The sequence below is a fragment of the Sardina pilchardus genome, chromosome 24 (assembly GCF_963854185.1).
Source record: "Sardina pilchardus chromosome 24, fSarPil1.1, whole genome shotgun sequence".
Lineage (NCBI taxonomy): Eukaryota > Metazoa > Chordata > Actinopteri > Clupeiformes > Clupeidae > Sardina > Sardina pilchardus.
The window spans coordinates 17,907,490-17,929,791 of record NC_085017.1 but is presented as its reverse complement, the minus strand read 5'-3'; the positions used below and the strand labels follow the sequence as shown (position 1 = coordinate 17,929,791).

General features: G+C 44.2%; 1 protein-coding gene across 1 annotated transcript; it reads right to left on the bottom strand.

Moving 5' to 3' along the window:
- Positions 1 to 4,527: 4,527 nt before the first annotated feature.
- Positions 4,528 to 22,302, bottom strand: si:ch211-264f5.6 (carcinoembryonic antigen-related cell adhesion molecule 20). The gene is made up of 9 exons (XM_062529322.1): positions 22,195 to 22,302; positions 21,593 to 21,910; positions 19,746 to 20,033; positions 18,201 to 18,467; positions 15,749 to 16,033; positions 15,047 to 15,301; positions 14,622 to 14,739; positions 9,429 to 9,489; positions 4,528 to 8,411 (listed from the first exon to the last, which is right to left on the bottom strand). Exons 1-8 carry the CDS (start codon positions 22,241 to 22,243, stop codon positions 9,471 to 9,473), a joined length of 1,599 nt encoding a protein of 532 aa, XP_062385306.1. The 5' UTR covers positions 22,244 to 22,302; the 3' UTR covers positions 4,528 to 8,411; positions 9,429 to 9,470.

Here is a 22,302-nt window from a genome sequence, read left to right as displayed (position 1 = left end):
CCCTTTTCCTGGATTACCCAGGAATTGACTTCAAACAATGTTACTGGTACGCATTCAATATAGAGGAAGTTTTAATACGATCATGTATACAGCACTACAGACATAGATATACTGTGCGGCTACAGAGATAAAAATAGGCATGAGTGAGACCAAGCCATGAGAGAGGGCACACCACAGACAGAGATACCCATACGGTTATGCCTACGCACAGGCATCGTTACTGGCAAGTGAGCCACCACCACACCAAGTGGTATGTGCAAGTTTCCACAGCAGCCCAAACACAAGCCCACACACACCCCCCATTTCCTGTTCCAGGCCTTCTTTCTGACTGTCTGACTGACTGTTCTTGTCAGAGGTGTTGGGGTGTGTGAGAGAAATCGTGAACATGAGATAACGTGTTACTATGTGCATTAATGGAAAGAGTTGTTTTAATGTGATTCTCAGACGTGGTTTGAGATGTTAGACACAGACACATTCCAAGACAACCCCTACCACTCACTCACACACACACACACACACACACACACACACACACACACACACACTCACACGCAAGCATAGAGATAAATATACATGTTTATGTACAGACCACACAGATGGAACAAACACACAAACCACACAAGTTCAGAAACAAATGTAGCGTCATACCAAACTGATGGGAGAAACTTAGATTACATTCTCTTCTGACCCCCCCACACACACACACACACAAAAACTCCTACACACCTTTAAACTGACAAAATTAGACATACAGAACAAGTGCCAGAGACATGCCTTCTGTAGTTCTCCTCACTATTCCTTGAACTTTGTGGTCTCTCTCTGTGTGTGTGTGTGTGTGTGTGTGTGTGTGTGTGTGTGTGTGTGTGTGTGTGTGTGTGTGTGTGTGTGTGTGTGTGTGTGTGTGTGTGTGTCTGGCAGGTGCATTCCAGAGTAATTGCTGGCTGCATGTCCTATCCTGCTCAGTGTGCTGAAACCCTCCAATACCCCCACACCGCTGCATAAACCTCTACACTCAGGCCCTGTTAACACGACTACTCTCACTGCTGAAAACAACTAAATATTAGATCAGATGTGCCTTTCGCTTTTAAGCCCCCAAAAAGCTGTCGCCGTCTTAACAAAAGGCACATCTGATAAAATGTTTAGTCGTTTTCACTCGCGAGTATAAACAGGAGCTTCAGAGCACAGAGCCAACGCAGCTTCACAGCAGCAAAAAGCCCGCAGACAGCCAGCTTTCAGTGGCTAGAGTGCTAGCTAACATGCTAACATACAGTAGGTGATCATGGAAGGTGTTCTTCAGTAACAAGCTACTGATCTTAGTTACCACATGACTTCAACATATACGCCAGCTACTATGTATATAGAGTTTGGTTCTGTTGAAATTGAGCAATAGGGCAAATTCCACTTTTTCAGCTTCCTTTGTGAGGAAACTAGTAAAAAGGGATGATGAAGTGTGACATTGACATGTTTCTGTTTGTAAGGAGCTAGTACTCAACATCCCCTCCCACAGAACAGACTGGAAGTGTGACATCTTAACTGGCACACACGTTGTCACCGTTGGTTACATCATTGCTTACCCCATCCAAGATGAGGTGGCAGCTGATCGCAATGACTGACTACATTCCTTCTACTGGCTATCTTTCTATACCAAAATAAATATATTCTTGTGACGTCCTTGGGTACATTGCCCTGTCATTATTTTTAGATAGTGGAGGTTGTTTTGAAGTTTCACTGATCAACAATCTCTATGTGTGGATAAATGTCCATGTTTCTTATTATTTGCTGACCTGTTGTCTGCAACTGACGTCAACAACAGTATGACAACTCATGTCCGCCTACAGCATATGTGACAAAGAGGAAAAAGAGGAAGAGCTATATGTGGGAACTTATGTGTGAAGCTCTGAATTTGGGAAAGCCACTGCGAGGTCACACAACACGTCATACCTTGTAAGGAAATGAGAACTTCCTGGGTGTCTTTACCATGACACATGTCAACTGTTTGACTACACAGCTGAAAAAGTTGTGTTATAAAACAAACACAATTAGATTAGGTTGTGTGTGGATGGTGCTGTATTATAAATTTGCCTTGGACACTAGGGGCCCTTTTGTGATCTTTGTCATCTTGGTTAACTCTTTGGTTAAATAAACCGGCCTTAAGGACTGAAAACCATTTTGTATTGCAGAAATTATTTTGCATGACTGTACACACAGAGACTCATTATGCCTAGCATTTCCCCTCCAATAATGAATTCCTAAAGTGTAGTCCAGCAATGTCCAGTCTTGCATGGCTGTTTTCAAACTCTGTGTTGGGAAGAGGCCAAACAAGTGTTGTGTTTATATCAGATTCAGCATTCATTAGATGGTGCCTGTAGAGTTTACCAGAGAAATGAAGCACCTCGTTGACCTTTGACAAAACACATGCCCACAGCATACAGTATAGGCCTAATAGGCCTACCATGATACTAAGCGAAAAATCACTCCAAATATAGTCTGAACAGACAACTGTGACGTGAGAAATGTGAAAGAACAAGCCCTTCAACCAATTTGAGACTTGCCATTAATAATATAGGCTCTCGTAATTAGTCCTACCTGTGACCGATTGACTGGCCTTTAGCCATTGTGCTGCGCGGCATGTCAACACCCAAGCGCCCTCATCCACGCCCAGATCCCTCTGTTTGCTATGCCGACAACGACATGATGGAATACTTTTGAAGTTATACTTCTTCTGTGTTTTCTCCACATGGCTGCAAGTAGGTTGCACGGAATAATCACAGACACAAATATGGCATGGGGCCCAACCATAGAGTCTTCGCGCCACTGCCACAGGCTGTCACACACAAACGCACACAAATCAATTTGCTCGCGCAACATATCCGTAGAAGCTGCCATACGGTCGGAGGAACGTCACCTGAGGAATAATTAACGACATGAGCAGGTCTTGCTGGTAAACTAACAACAATTGTAGGCTACGTTGATGCTGTTTTAATTTACTGCTTTACCGTGAATACGTCAGCAATCTAACCTTTGCCAGGGCACATTAAAGATAGGCCCAGAAGAAAATAGAACAGCATTGACACCAAATTCCTTAGACATTTGTTGGCATGCTTTAATAAATTCGTGATTGTGAAAGTCATTTCATTGGGAGTAAAAGTTGTTGCAGCTGAAACTGCTGATGTTGTTTATCCTCGTCAATCACACTTTGACAACGCCCATTTGCTCTGTAAAACTGTTTATGCTTGGGTTGTTGATGTTAACGTTATGTGAGGCTGCGACACAGACTTGATGAGTAGGCAGGCCTACATGGTAAATCCGTTCCGGCTGACATCGGGTCACTTTGCCTAGTTTTATAATTAAATGATGAATGTGAAATAAATACTCTTCGAGATTCCGAGTAGTGGTAGCCCTACAGTATGTGGCTCAATAACACTGTTACGAGATGTTGGTTAAGGCCTTTCATTAGGTTTGTTTACGTCGCAGGGAGAACATCTCGTTCTTCTTTTTAAATCGTAGCCTAGTAATATAAAATCTACATGCTTTGCTTAATCCTCCTGAGAACACCTGTGGTTTGTATGACTCAACATCTGCATTACCAGTTGCGTTGGGTCTCTTAATCATTCTGTCAGAGTCACCATAAAGATGCCTTGTAGATATATTGCATCAAACATTTCCTGTGAAGTGCAGCTTCCCATGAAAGGTTATATTGTTTCCTACCTGCCTTTACATCAAGATCAGTATGAAAATCAGTAGCTTACAGGTTTCGATTGAGTGAATTGATTACTGACAGATATTCCTTTCCTGGTGACCTTGTTCTTTTGTGTGGACTATGACACAGATTAATAACGTTTCCATAACTAACTTCATACCGATGCTATTACATATCAACTAAGCAAGTAGCCTACAGATATCACTACACTATCCACTCAATCACAATAGCAGTGCTCCTTTGGCCTACAGTATACTTGCTTATGTGTGGTGGCCACGGTTGCTAAATACATGCTGTTGTTGCTGTGTAAATATGCTTAGGAACACTTCACACAAGGACAGGCCAAACAGAGTGAACCTCATGGAAGTCCCAACCAGTCCAGAGCAAAAGTGCTACAGGGGGAAACATGCAGGAAAAGAGGATCAAAATGTAACTGCGGGAAAAATTGTCTCGGATTCAACACGCCTTGAACATTTTCATGGAGGACCATTCTTTGAACCGGACTTGTAGCAGCAAGTCTTGCCATTTTAATCTCTGCTGCACAAAAAATACCCCAAGAAACGTGCTCACATACACACTCACACACATACACACCCAGCTTCACATACACACACTGAAAGCATGCTGAGAGTAATTGCAGGTGTGTAGACCTAAATGACAGTGGTGGAAAGGCAGGTTTGTGACTCAATGCCAGAACACCTTGACTCTCATTTTTTACAGTTTCCAATGAGACTAAGCTCAACATAATCCTAGGTCCATGGATGAACACACACACACACACACACACACACACACATTTCACTTAGAAACAGTTCAAATCACAAGAATTTCAGAAATATTCATTTATTCAAATTATGCTTACATTCAAGTACAGCATTTAACAGTCGTGCTGTTGTCAGAACACTCACTGGAACAACTTCCTCAACACCATCAAAACAATTAGCTCAAGGGAAGTTCAAATGATTCATCTGATTGTGTTAAAAAGGCATCAGTAACTCAATGTGTTTACATGCATGTAAAATTAGTCTTCCAATCAAACAATAACATACTGCAGGTTACTCTGATCTTGCCACATCCCGATGAGGTCTAAGATATGGATGATCTCTTGTTGCCGTAGGAAACGCTTACACAGAGTCAGCAGAGCGAGCAAGAAGGAGACCAAACAAAAACAAACCGATTACACATTCAGTTTTCTCTGGGGTGTGTTGGACATTCATCAGTTTGCTATGAGGGCGTTTACAATGAGATTCAGACTGTTCACCTGACTCGTTTTCTTACTTTCATGAATCAGGGTCAAGCTATGGCTGCCTCCCTCTGTAACTGAAATCCTTCTCTATAGGGAGTGGCTACTAGAGGATGTTAGCCACTCCAGGGCATGAAAGTTAGGGGGGAAAGCCCCACCGACACTAGAGAAGCTCCAACAGGACAAAGGTGAGGTGACTCCGGGTCTTCACAAACACCATAGTTAGAGGGCACTCCTGCACGGTTGTCTCTCAACAGAGAGCTGTGACATACAGTCTGAAAATAAGTGCAGAATGGTGTCACTTTTTACAAGGTACAGGGCCCCTGATCTGTACTCAAACACAGGGACTATCTCTCTCTCTCTCTATCTCTCTCTCTCTCTGTCACACACACACACACACACACACACACACACACACATACACACACACACACACACACACACACACATACACACACACACACACGTTGCCCTAAGCCCTTTCTGTATGTTTATGGTCTCATGAGAGTTCTTTTCAATAACGGCAACCGCTTCCTTCAGTGTGAGAAAAAAGAGGCGTGGCAACCTTGGGAATTCAATGCGGGAAAATTTAAAAAATAACTAACACCGTCTGCCTCCAAATAAGTTAGCCAATTACAAACGTAAAGAGAGGGAGGGGCAAATTTGATGGACTCCGTGGCTTGGGTTACAAAGGAGAACAATGGATGCGAATAAATAGTTAAACAAGCATGACTCCTAAGCCACAATAAAACAAAACATACCAAACTAAAGAAAACAAAAAGAAATAAAAAATAAACTACACAAACATTACTGAGGCAGAGTCATCTGGTTAGCAAGAGAACAACAACAGGAGCAGGTCTTGTTAATTTAAAGAAATATCACACCCATACTGTAAACAACCTGAGAATAATCCTAACTAACAGAATTAATACAATTTAAAAGAGATCCCAAACAATTTACAAAAAAGGAAAGAAAAACATTAACAAAACGGATACATTTGTCATATTTACATATGGTATATTATGTAATTTAGGGCACTTTTATGAAGACATGGCTGACACGAATTAAAGAAATTGTGAAAAATGTTATCTGTTGTGAAAAAATACTGACTCCATGTCTCAAGCACAGACAAATACACTTATTATAACAACATTTCAGTGACGTATCGATAAAGATCTCTGTAGGAGTGGGAGACTGGAACATCTTTACCAAAACATCTGAATCAAAATGACTTCTGTTAATGAATTCTTCTTTGCTTCTTTACACTCAACAGAAAAACTAAAGTCAGTTCATTTCCAGGACAAAATTTCTATAATTTCTATTAACCAATTCCCAATCAGCAAATCACAAAGTCATACACAAATACTTCTGTTGAATTGCTCATGGTGTGTACACTCACACATACAGCGAATAGGAACTCAGTAATCTCTCACAACTGAAACTCAGTTGTCATAACAGATCTTTTTTTATGTGCTTAACCTGACCACAATAAACACGTTGACCTCCAAAGGACAGCAAAGCTTTGAGTTTACATGCGCAGCCCTCTTCTTCCCACGTATCTACTCATTCTGTGGGTAGGTGTTTATGTTAGGGCACGTACCCTGGAATGCCCTATGTGAGTGCCGTCTGACTTTGATTCATCGCAACCTAATAAATCTTGGGGCCTCCACAAACGAGACTATTTCAGTCTGGGGTGACACCAGAAGGGGCGTTAAAATGAGTTAAAAAAAAAAAAAAATCATTATATCAGTATTCTTTTTTTTTTTTAAGTACAAATATTTGGTCATGATTTTTTAGAAGTGGTCTCTAATTTTCTTATGTTTAAGCTTTCAAGCTTCAAACACACTCCAGTGGATTTTAAATGTTAGTAAAATGTATGGTCTCCTGCCATCCAATGTCAAAAGTGATTCACAGAGATGGTACGAGCATAACAAATCGGGAGAGGGAACGCCTAAGAAAAGCATTTAACGTTTCCCTCCAAAAACTCCAAAAGGAATGCCATTCTACAGCAAAACATCTCTCACCTTCATCTTCTTTGAAAAACCTGTAGCCCACCCTCTCCCTGTCTGTAGAACTGACCCACCCCCACCCAGGACACACACACACACACACTCTCTCTCTCTCTCTCTCTCTCTCTCTCTCTCTCTCTCTCTCTGTCTCTCTAATGGCTTGCTGTGACATGTTGGTCTTTCTCCAAGATTCTCCACTCTGCCTCATTGGCCAACATTAGGATGTCCAGAAAACAAACAAACAAACAAACAAACAAACAAACAAACAAACAAATAAACACAAAACACATTCCTTGGAGACCAGGGGGAGATATTACAGGAGCGAGTGAAGCCTTTCTAGTTTAATTTCAACTCCATTTTTTCTTTCTACAGCACCACAAAACAATGGCCATGCTTCACAGACACAGAGGCTTAAAAGCCCCACCAAGGGCAAGCAGTGGGTGACAGAGCCCTCATGCTGTAGCTCCAAGCTCCAAGCCAACCTAAACTGAAACTGGTTCATAGAAAAGTTGGGGGCGGGCTACATCTGCCTCAGGACAGCTTAATTCTTTGCATTTAACACATGAACTTTTCAAAACCAGCTTTTTAACACCTTTAAAAAAAAAATAAAAAAAACCATTTCACTTTCTGGAGACTCTGGTCTATCTGGTCTCCTTTATTGGCTTCAGTAGTCCCTGAAGGCCATGGCTGCAACAGGAATGCGCTCAGCTCCCAAAGGGGCGTCAACCTTTGGAGGCTTAGGCCTTCAGGTTAATTCCAGACCAAGTTTCGTTTACCTCAGGAGTTGTCCTCCTTTCCAAAAAAAGAAAAGAAGAGAAAAAAGCAAATAGGGATGACAATCCAGGATTTTTTTTGAGGGGGTTGGGGGCAACAAGAGGGTTTAGGGTTTCTGTTGATGGACAATAGGGAGTGGTCCACATTAGTATAGTTGAAAAGGGGGTAGGGGTAGTAGGACACAATAGGGAGAGGAGTCGGTTGGAGGAGGGGGGGGGGTTATGAGATGGAGCAGAAACCCACAGATAAGGAGAAGAGTCCTGGTCAAGACCACCACGCCTCCACCCCATCTAATTCAGTCTTCAAGTCCCAGAATCTCTTAACTCCTCAAGGGTGGTTGGTTGGTTTGTTTTTTTGTCCAAAGAGAAGGTCTGGTTCTGGGGTCAGGTTCCGAGCAGGGTGGGGTGTGGTGGGGGTGGGGAGAAGAGGGGATGGGTGACTCCAGCGAGGCCGGTGGAGGGGTGGAAACCAGGTGTGTGAGTGAGAGGACAGCCGTTTTCTTCTGGCGATGCGAAAGAGCAGTCCACCCCCAGGGGTGCGGGACGGGTGGTTGGGACAAGTGGGATGGGAATCAGGGGGAACCGGAGATATATGACCCCAACGAGCGAGTTCTTGAAGCTGCCCTGTGGGGTCTTCCGTGGAAAAGAGATGAAGACGTCTTGGTTTTCGGGGTGTTCTGCAGACCCTGAGAAAGACAGAGAGGAGTGGCATTAGTCACAAGTTAAAAATGACTCCCTCACTCACATTAGCATGCCTCTGTTAACACACAGCACCAGATTATGATAAGAATCTCCTTTTTTTTACTGGGAATTTCAACACTCTTCAGACAGCTGATTAACATTATAGAGATGTTGCAAAACGTCTCCACCCCACTGAAAAACTGACATTGCAGGATCGTCTTCAGAAATAGATAACATCTGTGCTTGAGGCAGCACAATTCCTAGACCCACTCTGCTTGCTAGTCTGTGACTGATTTAAACATGGTGGCAGATGACACCACTTCGAGAACCTGAAATAAAACTTAAAATCTATATAGGCCGCAGTCTGTGAACCTTGCACGCACACATTCAGAACACACACACACACACACACACACACACACACACACACACACACACACACACACACACACACACACACACACACACACACACACACACACACACACACACACACACACACACACACACACACACACACACACACACACACACACACACACACACACACACCAACTCCCTGTGTATGCCCAGGAGCAGGGAAAGGTCGAGCTGAACAGTAGCTCTGGTTTAATATCTGCCTAAAGCCTCTCCACCCTCCCCCTGAGTCAACAGCCTTATCACACGGCGAGCTTGTGAGGGCGGGAACGAACTTCCACACCATGTACCCACACAGACTACTGTAGGCATCAATGCAGACTGTGACAAAAGCCAAGCGGGAAAATTCTCTGGAATATTCATCAGGCACCCTACTGTGAGTCTAGCAAACTCACAGCACTAGCACCAGTTCTACCACCCACACCGCCACCACAAGTCATTCCTGAACATCAACAGAAACACGTTCTCTCCTCACAAAAGAAAGGAACCATCCCCGAGGAATACTGTAGCAGTCTTTGGGTGGTGGATCAGACCGAGTCAGGGTTGTGAAAACCAACAAGGCTTGCGTGCAGACAAAAAGAGGAAATATCGTTAAAGAAACTTACCGGTTCCCCTCACTCCTCCCTCTCCCTTAGTTGATGGCGTGCTTAGTACGGCGATGGGATACTGGAAGAGAAAAGACAAGGGAGAAATTAGAAGTCAGATAATGCGTATGCAGTTCTCCTGTTCCACGTGTATCTGGTAGTAATTGTGCAGTCTTGCAAGAGCTTATGTGGTGAGCTATTACATATACAATTCACAGAATGACACTAAAGAAAACAAGCTGAGGATAATGAGCATTTTGTGCATCTCAAGATGGGACAAGTGTGATTCAAGCACTCAAGATTTCAAGGTGGGACAAGTGTGATTCAAGGACTCAAGATTTCAAGGTGGGACAAGTGTGTTTTGCAAAAACAGATAGTGTACAGTGACTCAGCGTAAATAACTCACTCACTGCCCAGTCAGACACATTACAGCTGTAGACCTCTTGGAAAAAGCACCTGGTGACTACAACAAGCTCTTCCAACAAGTTCCGTAATTTGAGAATTTTCCTCTGAAATTCAGGTCAGGTTTGATAATTCTGAAAGATCCAATATCATTTCATCAACCTTGGCTGTCTGTATCTAAAACTGTCTGTGCAGACTAGGCCTCCAGAGAAATTCCTACCGATGAAGCTTCAGTTGAGATAACAATCTCTGAAGTCAAACTGATAAGCAAACACACAAAACAAGCACAATAACAAACAGAGGCAATGCTAAACACTAGGATGGCCAAATCTCCCATGAAGGGAGAAAAAAAAAAAAAAAAACTATCTGCGAAATTTAGTCTGACTATCTACATGGCCGTACTGGTTGGTGGAAGCCTCGACCATTTATCATCGCAGCGATGAATTCAAGGCTGAAAGAGTGTCGGAGATGGAAGGATATAAGAGAGGACGGTTAAGACTACGATAGATTGAGACAAATTGACGCACAGCGGCAGACTCACAGGGGAAGAAGGTGGTGGAAGGGGGGGGGGGGGGGGGGGTGAGACACATAGTGAGAAAGAGAGTGAGACAGAGAGTGAGACAGAGCCTTGAGCGTGAGACGGAATGACATCAGTATGTTCGTCAGAGTTTCAGTGAAGAGATTAAGGAGAAGGACGGAAAATGTAGGGTGAGGGGAGAGAGCACCGTGTCTCACAGACAGAGATAGCAGGAACTATTCCTTCTCAGTGATCACCTCCAATCAGAAGAGATGGCTGGGAGCCAAACTTGTTATTATCACGGAAGGTAACCACAAGGCATTACAGATAGAATTCTCGGAAATTATGAAGGAATTCAACACAGCAATGAGAAAGAGAAAGAGAAAGAGAGAGAGAGATGGAAGAGAAACAGAATAATTAGGCAGGTGGAAATGTACAGACAAAGACTACTGTTCACATATGTATACCCACATTGCTGTGCTTCTATCCTCTGCCTTCTTTTGTTACACTACTGTCATTTGTAACACTAGCTTTAGCAACACTAACCACTTTTACATAGACAGTTTTTTTGTCTTTCCGAAAAAATTGTGCTGTTTGCATGGGGTACGTTCTAGTCTGATCAGCTGCTTTCGAGCGCTTTAGAGTCTTTGATCGAAATAGCCATTGCCTACTTTTCATGGAGAAGATAAAGCAGTCAATCCGAATGACCATATACATGGCTGTTCATTCGGAATAGGAACGGACCACAGCACCTCTTTCATTCCGATAAGAATTCTGATCGGAACAAATCAATGATCGAGCTGTTCTTCTGTTTCTAATCAGAATAGAAATGTCCATATCAACGTGGCTACTGTACTCAAACAGTCATGCTAATAAAGCACCTTTGAATTTGAATTTGAGCCAACACTGGCAAACACTCTGAGTAAGAGAGAGAGGGAGCAAGAGAGAGAGAGAGAGAGAGAATAGTATGTGTGTGTGTGTGTGTGTGTGAAATGGAAAGAAGGGATGAGAGAGGAAGTGAGTCAAGAGAAAGAGACGGAGAGAGAGAGAGAGAGAGAGAGGCCAAGCAAGTGTGGACATGACTGACATTCTTGCCATTCATTCTCCACCCTGCTCCCCCCATTCCCTCTCTTCCCCAGAGAGACAGATACCTAATGCTAAGAACACGGGGCACGGCAGGACAAAAAAAATCCTCCTTTGTCTTATGGTGACTGTTCCTTTTGTCTTTTTTTTTACTCTCACCACAAGTGGTTGAGAGAGAATGAATGACACGGCCTCTTGTCAACACGGTTCTCTGCAGGACTGAATCATATCTGCTTGCTCCAATTTCAAAATGTACAGAGTGACAGAGAGGGAAGAAAGGCGAGACATGTTGAGAAATCTTTACACTGAAAAGGTGCGAGAATGAGAATATTTTTTGCGCTTTTCAGGAGACCCAGGAGAGACACACTTTTTTTGTGGGTCCGGTGAATATCCGTGACAACGGAGGCCACTCCTTTTTTTTCTGTAAATTTGAGAGCCTGTGTGTGAGGGAATGGAATGCGGTCGGACGGCGTTTTGACAATAACGCGCGCGACAATCATTAATCGGAGCAGGCACGGCCATGTCAGAGACGAGGAGGGAAGCGGAGGAGCATCCCAGGAATCTCGCCCCGCGCATCCCGCCTGCTCCACCGAATTCCCACTATAGTCTGGCATCCCAACACAGAGTACACAAACCTCATGCCCTCATGAAGGCCAATATGGCCGCAACGCGTAGGCCCATGTGCTTTTAAAACCCAGTGCTTGCCATGTACTATTACAGGCTTTTTACTACTTTTACTTTACTTTAAACGAAACTGTTTTTGCTTTTGGATTGTCACTTCCCCGTAGCAGAGGAGCACCTGAGTACTAATTTATATAGACTCGTGAGCGCCCTAAGCCCTTTTTTTGTGTCCACAGACTTCACACCACAGGGGCCGCCGGTGCACTTGGCGAACGGCAGCCTGTGTGGTTTCCCCCACCTCCTCCATAGCTTCCCTCACACCCGTGCCGCGTCTTGTAATGGGAGTGCTAGCGTGTGCCTGGTACACGTTCTCCTGCCAAGTCCTGGCACCATTTTGTCTCTGATTCACCAAACATAAATCAAAAAGTTTGTGATAATATTTATTCTCTGCAAGGAGAATGACGTGAAATGGCTGCTTTGGGGGAGCCAATAGATGTCTGTAACCTGAGGTAGATATTTGAGATTATCTCAACAGGTTGAGCGATATTTTTGTTTCAGCATTTCTGCAGTCCATCATCAGTCCATCTGTTTATCAGCCAGAGATATCAGAAAATGGCATCTTATGTGGAGTGTTATGAAACGCTCTCCAACCTCCCATGTCAAATCAGATGGTGTCAAAGAGCAGTTGCACACAGATTTGAAATCTCACACCCTGAGGAACAACAGTTCAGGATTTGAAATCTAGTAAGAACTATACCACCGTTGGCCAAGCAGTGAAACAACTTTAGACAAGCAGGGAGGGGTGACAAGTTGGCTGACTACACCTGTGAGTTTTGAGCTGAAGTGAAACAGACATGGCAGTCAGGTAAGTTTTGCTCTCTCTCTCTCTCTCTCTCTCTCTCTCTCTCTCTCTCTTGAGTCGGAGTTCATTTTGGCAATACAGACAGTTAAACTTGTTTCTTTGCATAATTTCCCCTGACAGTGAACCAGGCTTTCCCTGTCCTGAAACCACAGACACAAACACACACACACACACACCTCCTTATCGCCTGAGTGTTTGTTCATGACGGGGTTCACCACCTCGCCTCCAATTGTCACCGTGCGGAGCGGCAGCAAATCCCTAAACGCCCACTCCTCACTACCTGCTTGTTTAGCAAGTCTTCAAAAGGGCTTCCCCCTCCTGAGTCAACAGACAGTCCACAAACACGTCTCCTCATCCGGAAACCCTCTTCCTGAGCACAAACAGACAGCGACACCGTCTCTGTTCCGCCACTGGAGCTGACGACAGACCTGTCTGAGACAAGACGTCTGTCACAGAACCCACCCCCCCCCCCCTCAAAAAAAAAATTTCACACCAGCTCTGACTTCCTCTCAGCACCTGTCGCCTTGAGATGGATGTCCCTACAGAGCTTTCCTCGGCTCCTCCACGGCACAAAGACAAGCCCAGGTGTGCCTAGCCTTGATTGACCTCTGTCACCTGTCCTGCCCCAGTAAATCCCTGACTCTGTCGACTCTGTGTTTGCTCAACGAGGAGGGGAGAGAAGTGGTGAGGGCAGGCGAGGAGTGGACAGGAGTGGACAGAGTGGATGTTTTTCACACTCTGTAAAGCACCGTAAGACACGTGCAATGTTTTGGAATGTAACAGTAAAAAAATAATGACCAATACAAAACCCAAAGTGGGCAGTGGATCCCAGTGTGTCCAACATACCTTACTTCAGCTGAGAATTAACCAATGACCAAAACAAGTGGCCAAACTACTAACAGGCCTTATTCAATTTCACGCATCTTAAACACAAAATGAACTATTCCCTACACTACTGTCTGCACTACATTAAAATTGCATTAAAGGAATATGCTACTGTTTTATGAAATTGGGTTATTCACTATTTCCCTGGAGTTAAATAAGTGTGCAAAAACATTTTTGTCTCTGTGCATGCATAGTCTTAGTCCGGCAGCATCCCCGCTAGCGTAGCTTAGGGGAGGCGGTGAATAACTCAATTTCATTAAACGGTGACCTGTTCCTTTAAAATAAGTAATTCTTCATAATCTCTCTAATGCAGCGTAAACTGTAAATAAACCTACGAATGCATTAGCTTCACGGGGTGTTAGCTACAGAGAAGACACAAGCTTCTAAGTATCAAATATCAAACGTCAGTTGTCCTACCAACAAACAGCATTTGAGTGGTTCAGTTAATCTGTTGAAGGGTGACTTCCTCTGTCATAACTGATTGGCAGCCATTCAGAAGATGTGGCTGAGGTTGCATCACGTCATCTTAGGCAAGCCAAACCAAGCCTTCAGGTTTTGCGGGGGCACAAGCTATGTACACAACAGGCCTTTTCACTAGCGCTCAGGTATCTGTCAATCCAGCCTAAGGATTCCATAGTCATTCAAAACATTTTCTGAGCAGTTTTGACAAGAAAAACAAAATGGATGCCAAAGTCATGCTTATGCTCTGTCTGTCACTTGCACTCGGGTTGAACACACAATATGCATGCAGAGAGGTAGACATAGACAAAGACAGAGAGAGATAGAGAGAGAGAGAGGGATGAAAAGATTGCAAGATAAAAGGAAAGAAACAGATGACACTCACTCTTTTTTCTTTCTCATGTGCATGACCACACCGATCACGATGGCCAGAGCGATCAGCACACCGATGATGATGCCAGCTATAGCACCACCTGATAAGCCTTCATCCAGTGCTCCGTCCTCTGAACGCACACACACAAAAACACACACACACACACACACACACACACACACACACACACACACACACACAGACACACACACACACACACACACACACACACACACACACACACACACACACACACACACACACACACACACACACACACACACACACACGCACAGAGAGAGAAACATTTGTTTAAGGACAATGAAACTTGCAGAATATCTTCCAATAGTTAGCTGTTCATTCACACACACACACACACACACACACACACACACACACACACAATGCTCAATCAATATCAGCTGTGAAAGCCTCACCTTTGACAGAGAGCATGTGTGTGGCGGAGGCGGTGAGATTGGTGAGCGAGTTGCGGGCGGTGCAGGTGTAGGTTCCTGAGTCGCGGAACCTCGGGGTCGGGATGGAGTGCGTCGACGTGGTGGTCGGCAGCGCGGTGTCGTTGAGCTTCCAGGCGTAGGAGGCCGCGGGATAAGACTCCGCCGTGCACTTCAGCTCCACACTGTCCGTGACCTCCACCGCCGCCAGTCCGTCCACTTTCATCTTTTCTGGACCATCTGAGAGGACATTCAGAGGAGACAAGAGAGTCAAGGTGTTTAGTCATGTGTGGTAGCAGCATAGAGATGAATTAAGAACGTGAATGGTCCTTTAAGCAGACATGCGCTGAAATAACAGTGTACTCAAGTCCTCGCAGACATCACTGAGAAGAATCATGATCAATTTGTCATTAATGTGTAAATCTCTCTCTTTCACTTTCCCATTTAAAGGAAAGCAATTACAAAAGCAGAGAATGCAGAAACAATGATCAAAACTTTCTCTCTATATGATTGTGTCTATGTGCGTACGCGTGTGTGTGTGTGTGAGTGGGAGAGAGAGACTGATAGAGAGTTTATGTCGTATTTGTTTCTGTGTGTGCTTGTCTGTGTCAGAAGTGTGTCATGAGGAATGCTTGTTTAACACAGAGACCAAGTGTGTGCGGCGACTGACGGCATGTTCACACTCACAGTTCACCACGATCGTGAAGTTCCCCTCCTGGGAGTTGACTGCGTTCTTCAGCAGACACCTGTACACGCCGGCATCCTCCCTCATCACCATGGAGATGGTCAGCTTGTCCATCAATTTGGAGAGGACCACCCGCTCGCTGACGACCAGATCGACGCCGTTCTTTGTCCACTTTGTGGATGCGACCGTGCCGGCCGCCGCTTTGCAGGTGAGCTCGATGGAGCTGTTCTTGGCGATGAGGGGCGTGGCAGCACCCACTCTGGTGAGAGTGGCTTCCTTAATGGGCTCTGTGGAACAGAGACGGAAGACAGGAAGAGAAACAGAGAGAGAGAGAGAGAGAGAGAGAGAGAGTGATTATGCGGTTGGTTAAAAGGTTGATGAAGGATTTCTTGTGGAACGTTTGTAAGCGTTGAATTTGCTCCCACATACTGTAAGAATGTCCCATATAAATTATCCTAAATCAATCATTCTCATCAATACACAATTTACTGGTCATAACATGTTACTCACCTAACTTCAATGTTCCAAGTATGTGTAAGACTTAAAAGTATTCTTGAAAACACTTAAATCACCTGCTCTCCTCAGTAAAGTATCAAAAGCATGCAATTGGACATTTTTTTCTTACTGATGTTATATATTTATCTGGAAAGAACATTATGCAGTGGGGCCAGGAAGGAGGAGTCTTTCATCAGGATGAAACGAAGTAACCTTTCAATTGACTTGACAATTCATAGGTTGATGTTCTTCATTGACTACATTCCGTCTCTAGCCACCAACCCCCTTAAGCCATTCTCCAGGCACCCTAGGGGTGTGAATGACTTTTTGACATCCTCCTCTGTGTCCACAACACTGTGAATCTCAACGACAAACAGTCATTAAAGGGACGCATGGTTTTCCCCCTCTGAAGCTACCGCATGTCATGCCTTGCATTTCTTGACATCTTAGAACTTGTGTGCCATATAGTTAGCATGCATCAGTGTGAGGAATGACTCAGAGTAAACAACTACAGAATGTGCTGTTGAGCAACATGGTACATTCATTGGATTGCAACAAAACACCAGGAAATGACGTCTGTTTCTCTGCTTCTATTTATCTACCTATTTCTCTCCCTCATCCATTTCCTTGTTTTTTCCCCTACAATCTGAATTTTGTTTAAAACCAAAGGTTTCACATGTAGGCTACATTTTTTTAACTCGTCAGCAGGATACAGTACAGTTAAACTAATTCAAATAATCTAAACCCACAAGCTAAATCCTTTATCCCGCCTAAATCCCTAATTCCTTATCCTGCCTTCACCGGTGAAAGAGAAAAAAAACCACACACATATGAAGCAAGCGTTATGGTGCGCAGTCACAGAAAGTCAAACACTATGACGTGGGCCGTTCCTATACCCACAGGGCAGATAGTGGTGAAACCAGTTTCCGCATGCTTGCCTCACAAGAAGCCATCTTAAGTCAAGCGAACAGATGTACTGTAGTTTAAAAACCTATGCCAAAATACTACACAACTATAGGCAACTATCTTGGGGAACGTGCTTATGGATTTTCAAATAAATACAGCTGGGGGGCTATAACATGTTAGTTGGTTTGTTATAACACGAAATGTGGTAGAGTCCTGTTCAGTTGTGAATGTTTTCTGTACTATACACCTTCACATAATTGATTCCTTTTAGCAAAAAACGGTACACTACACTGTAAAATCAGGGTTAAAAAGAGGAAAGTATTTTTCTTTCTCGGCTATCAAGGTGTCAGGAGGCCAAATCTGGCCAAATCTGACCTATTTACCCAGCAACAAATTTAAATAGCAAATTCTGCTTCAGAATGTGATGACCACACAACCAGGAATTTGGTGGGTTTTCAGGTGCAACACTCTAACACAAACACAAAACAACCATCATACCAAGCGTATTACGCACAAAACACCTATAGCATGTGACCAATACATGCTTGAGGTCGCTAGTCATTCTACACCTAATTCATAGTGCTCCTGGTAATAGCCATGGCTCTCCAATGTCAACCTGGAGCCCCCCTGATTTGCATGTTTTCCAACATTCCTTTAACATACCCCACAGAACTTATCAGTCACATTCTACATTCACTGAGAACCCTTGACCTGCATTTGTAGACATCAAACTAATCCACTACATAGTACATTAAATAGTCAACAACTACAGTGGTCATTAAGCTTAGCGTAGCCATTCGGGCTAGCTTCCAGGGTTGTGGTCCTTCACTATGTACTGAACTATGCAAGTGACTAAATGGATGTCCCAAATCCAGATGTACTGTATCTCATCCTGATCTAGATCCTGAAGTATCTAATAAGGGGCATGTTAAAAAGATTGACTTCAATTGGGTGAGCTTGAATAGATAGCAGATATGCAAGACAGGCGGTGGGGGTATAGGGGCTCTAGTAACAAGACAGAAACACACCCGACTCATGATTCGGAGTTCTCACCTATGACGGTAAACGAGGCGGTGTTGGAGGCGGTGTAGCGCTTGGTCTTGGCGTTGAAGGCCACGCAGGTGTAGTTGCCGCTGCTCTTCTCGTCGACCTTTTCTAAGGCGAGGGAGGCGGTGGTGTCCGTCATGGGCGCCCCATTGAGCATCCACTGGTAGGTGGCATTCGGGCTGGACATGGACGAGCAGGCCAGGGTCACCTTGACCCCCTTGGCAAGGATAGGGCTCGCCGGCGTCTGCACGACGACCACGTTTTCAGGGCCATCTACAGACACACACACACACACACACACACACACACACACACACACACACACACACACACAGAAAGGAGAACAGAATGAGGCAAGTGGATGCAAAACATATAGTAAGGCTTAGCGAGAACAATGCCTCGGTGTTGTCTCTCCTGGGAGAGCAGGCGGCTAGGCCACTGTGTGTGCTGAGGGGGCCAGGCTGGTGAATGAGATCTTATCTAAACGCTGCCTTCCCATCACCTGTCTGAGTCACGGGGCTGTTTGCATAAGGAAAAAAACCTCACAAGTCACACACTGTGTGTGGAACATGGCCACCTCGACCAGGAAGGGAGACGTGACTACACACTGTTGGCTTCCTCTCAGGTAACCCTTACAACAGCAGGAGGGATATGAACCGACAAAACAAATGAGAGGACAGAGACGACTCTGAAGCTCAAGAGGATATGACACGCTGAGACAGGAACTGAGAGACAGTAAGAGAGGCAGAATAACAGAGAGCCTTCTATTTTTCTCAGGTAAAGACATAGGGAAGCGTGCCGCACAGGTGGGCATAGGCTACAGTACTTCCCTATGAAACTTTCATAATAGGTGGTTAGGTGAGTGAGATCTCAACAATGTAATGTAGGCAAAAACATACAAAACAAAAACTTGGCTAAACAGGCTACATTCCACAACTAGTAGTAGTTTTCTTGGCAGTTATGCTTACCTAAGACAGCATGGTTACACTAGTTTAAATCAATAAAAAAACGAATGAATCACATATTTTCTATACCGCTAGGATTTATATGCCATATGATGGAGCCAACATCAGATCAAATCGGTGTACCCAATGTTTAAGCCTATCAGAAGGAGAGACTGAATAAACCAGTGTTTCCTGTCTGGATGCTGATGTTGACACGGCAGCCAGTATGTGCTATCTGCCACTAACAAAAACCTGGATACCACATTGAAATAAAATAGACCTGAATAACAAATAACTAAATCAAAGCAAACAAGTACAGTTCGTTTCTCAGAACAGAGAGCTCAACATGAGGCAATGTGGAGACAGGTGGCAAGTCCCAATCAGAGTGATGGAGTGTTGTACTGCCCTACAAAGCAAAAAGACAGTAACTACGCGAGTACAGAACTGAGAAAAAATGACCTTAAAGTTATCCTGCAGTTACTGCCTTTTTACTTTGTGGTGCTTTTTACTGTACTTTGTACAGTGTAGTGTACCCTGTACACCTTGGGAATCAATAAAGTATCTATCTATCTATCTATCTATCTATCTGGTCAATGTTTGGACTTACAGCTGACGGCCATCTTGAAGGCAGCGCTCTTCTCCTCCTCCAGGTCGTTGCCGGCGTTGCAGTAGATGGGGCCCTGCAGGTCCCAGCGCTGGACATCCTTCACGCTCAGGATGTTGCCGGCGTCGTTCAGCACCAGCCGCTTGCCGTCGGCCACCACGGGCGTGGTGCCGTTGAGCCAGGTGTACTTCAGGAAGGAGCCCTTGGCTGTGCAGGTGAGCACCACCGAGCTGTTGGTCTCCACCGCCTCCGTCGGGGGGTCGGAGGCGATCTTCACTTCGGAGACCGGCTCTGCGGAGGGGGAGAGAGAATGATAACGATGAGAGGTTGAAGGGAGAAGGGAGGGATTGAGAGAGGGATGAGGATGAGTGGATGAACAAGAGTGGATGGATGGAGAGAGAGAGAGAGAGAGAGAGAGAGAGAGAGGAGTGACAGGGATTTAATGAATAGCAGTGGGTGAGCTTGGGTTTGAAGCTTCAGGAAAAAAGGACGTTTAATGTGAGGAAAGGAAAGAAAAATAGACGGGAACAGCAGGCTGTCCATTTGCTTGCAAGTTGAAAAGGAGGAAGATCAGAGGAGAAAGACTGAGCAGCACTCCACGCAATAAACAAAATCACATCCGGAGAAATGTAAAGGCATGCAATGCAAGGGTACATCTTTCTGCCTGCACTTATTTCACAATCTCTACCACTGATGAGCCTTTGGTTTCACATCCTTTGCTGGGATAGATTCACCACAGATAAAGAGGGTAATCAAAATGTCCTCCACTGCTGATTAATCCTTGTGTCTTTCAGGAGACCTAGCCTTAATGATATATTAAATACACACACACACAAGTTCTCCACACACCTCACAGCGAGTGCTCGCATTCCAGCACAGGAGGGATGTTTGAGGACGAAGAGAGTGCACACAATGCCCTGGAAAGAATTTTGGCTGACCTCCCTATCAGCTGCTGTTCTCTGACTGGTCGACACCTGGGTTTTGGTAATTGGCCCAGAAGTAGCAGCCAGAGCTAAAAGGTGAGAGAGTATGATCTCTAGCAGATCTGCGAGGATAAGGTATGCTAAACTACAGTTCACCATAGGAATATGCTATAGTAATGTGCCACAAATGGTTAACACACAAACTATACAGCACTATCCAACACCATTTTCTCAGCTATACCATAGAAAAGTAATTCATAGTAGGCCTAGTAGGCCTATAGTAGTGTCTTCAAATATGGATGTGTAAATCCAAATGGTCTGGGCCTTTATCATATACATTTGGGTAAATTAATGCAGTTAAATTGACACAGGTGATAAACAATATATGGCTATGTGCTGTTTAGGGTTGTTGCTGTCGCTGGATGAGTTCTCAGCAGGGTAGACTAGCCTACTTATTCAGTTCTAATGAACGCTCCTTTCAAGCAAAAGGTTGTAGCTGTTTTACAGCTGTCTGAATTATAGTGATGTTGAGACACTGAGCTAAATCTACAGTGAATGCCGAAGATATAAACTCCCTATGCCTTACGTCATTTATTAATACCATGCTGTTGTTGCACCATGAACAATTTACGATAATAACCAACCACGCCCTGAGAGCATCCACTGAACCGCAGACTACAGTTCACCGTATAACCTGCGCCTCTAGTGGTATTTAAGTGCGGCGCCGCTGTTTTCTAGGTTCCCATCTAATTTCTCAATTGGCAAGTGCTTTGAGGGCAGTTTAAGCCTTCCTGCATCACCCACCCCCTCGAAAAAACCTACAGTTAAACATCAAAATAATAATAACACCAAAAGTGGTTTTAAAAATAATATTAGATGACATCCCAGTTAGTATGCCCAGTGAGGTCAAATCAAGTATGCACTCACCCAATACTTCAAGAGTCGTGTCTCCTGTTAATGTCTTCACTTCTGGAGTGACAATATTCAGTGTGTACATCCCGCTGTCTTCGGCCGTGAGCGGTCCAAGTTCCAGCATGCCGGTGGTCTTGTTCAGGTTAACTCGACTCTTGTAGGCATCGGCAATTTTTTCTGTATCTTTCGTGGCCGTCACGATATTTTCGGTTCCGAAATTCCAGCTGAGTGTAATGTATAACTGCGAGCCATCTAAGGTTGTGTTGAACTTTACATTCTTTCCCAACACACCTTTCACCTTGTCGGCTTTTAGAATATCTGCTGAGCAGCACCCTAGAGACACACGCACACGCACACACACACATACACACACACAAACATAAAAAAGAATGGTTATTTCAACAACCTTTGGAAATGAATTTGTATGCCAATTTTTCAAATGATTATACAATAGGCAATCAATTTACACAAGTTCAATTAAAACGTTAAGCTACGTCAAAAATAACAGACTAAAGATAGCCTAATCTGCGCACATAACCTACACAGGTAACAATAACTTAAAAAGCAGCAAAAACGTTATTTTCACTCTTTCCACAAATATTTTTTAAATATCTCACCAAGTGCTGACGCTAAGAGCAAGAATAGCCGAAAGTTGAAGAAATCCATTGGCGCGTCTGTATCCTTCAAGTTCCAGAGGAGGAGTGCGCGTAAAGTCGTTCTTGCAA

Coding starts and splice junctions, on each gene's coding strand:
- si:ch211-264f5.6 (XM_062529322.1), bottom strand. CDS start 22,243: ATGGATTTCTTCAACTTTCGGCTATTCTTGCTCTTAGCGTCAGCACTT. Junction 20,034..21,592: donor CACGACTCTTGAAGTATTGG/GTGAGTGCATAC, acceptor CCCCCTCCGCAG/AGCCGGTCTCCGAAGTGAAG. Junction 15,302..15,748: donor CTTCACGATCGTGGTGAACT/GTGAGTGTGAAC, acceptor ATGTCCTCTCAG/ATGGTCCAGAAAAGATGAAA.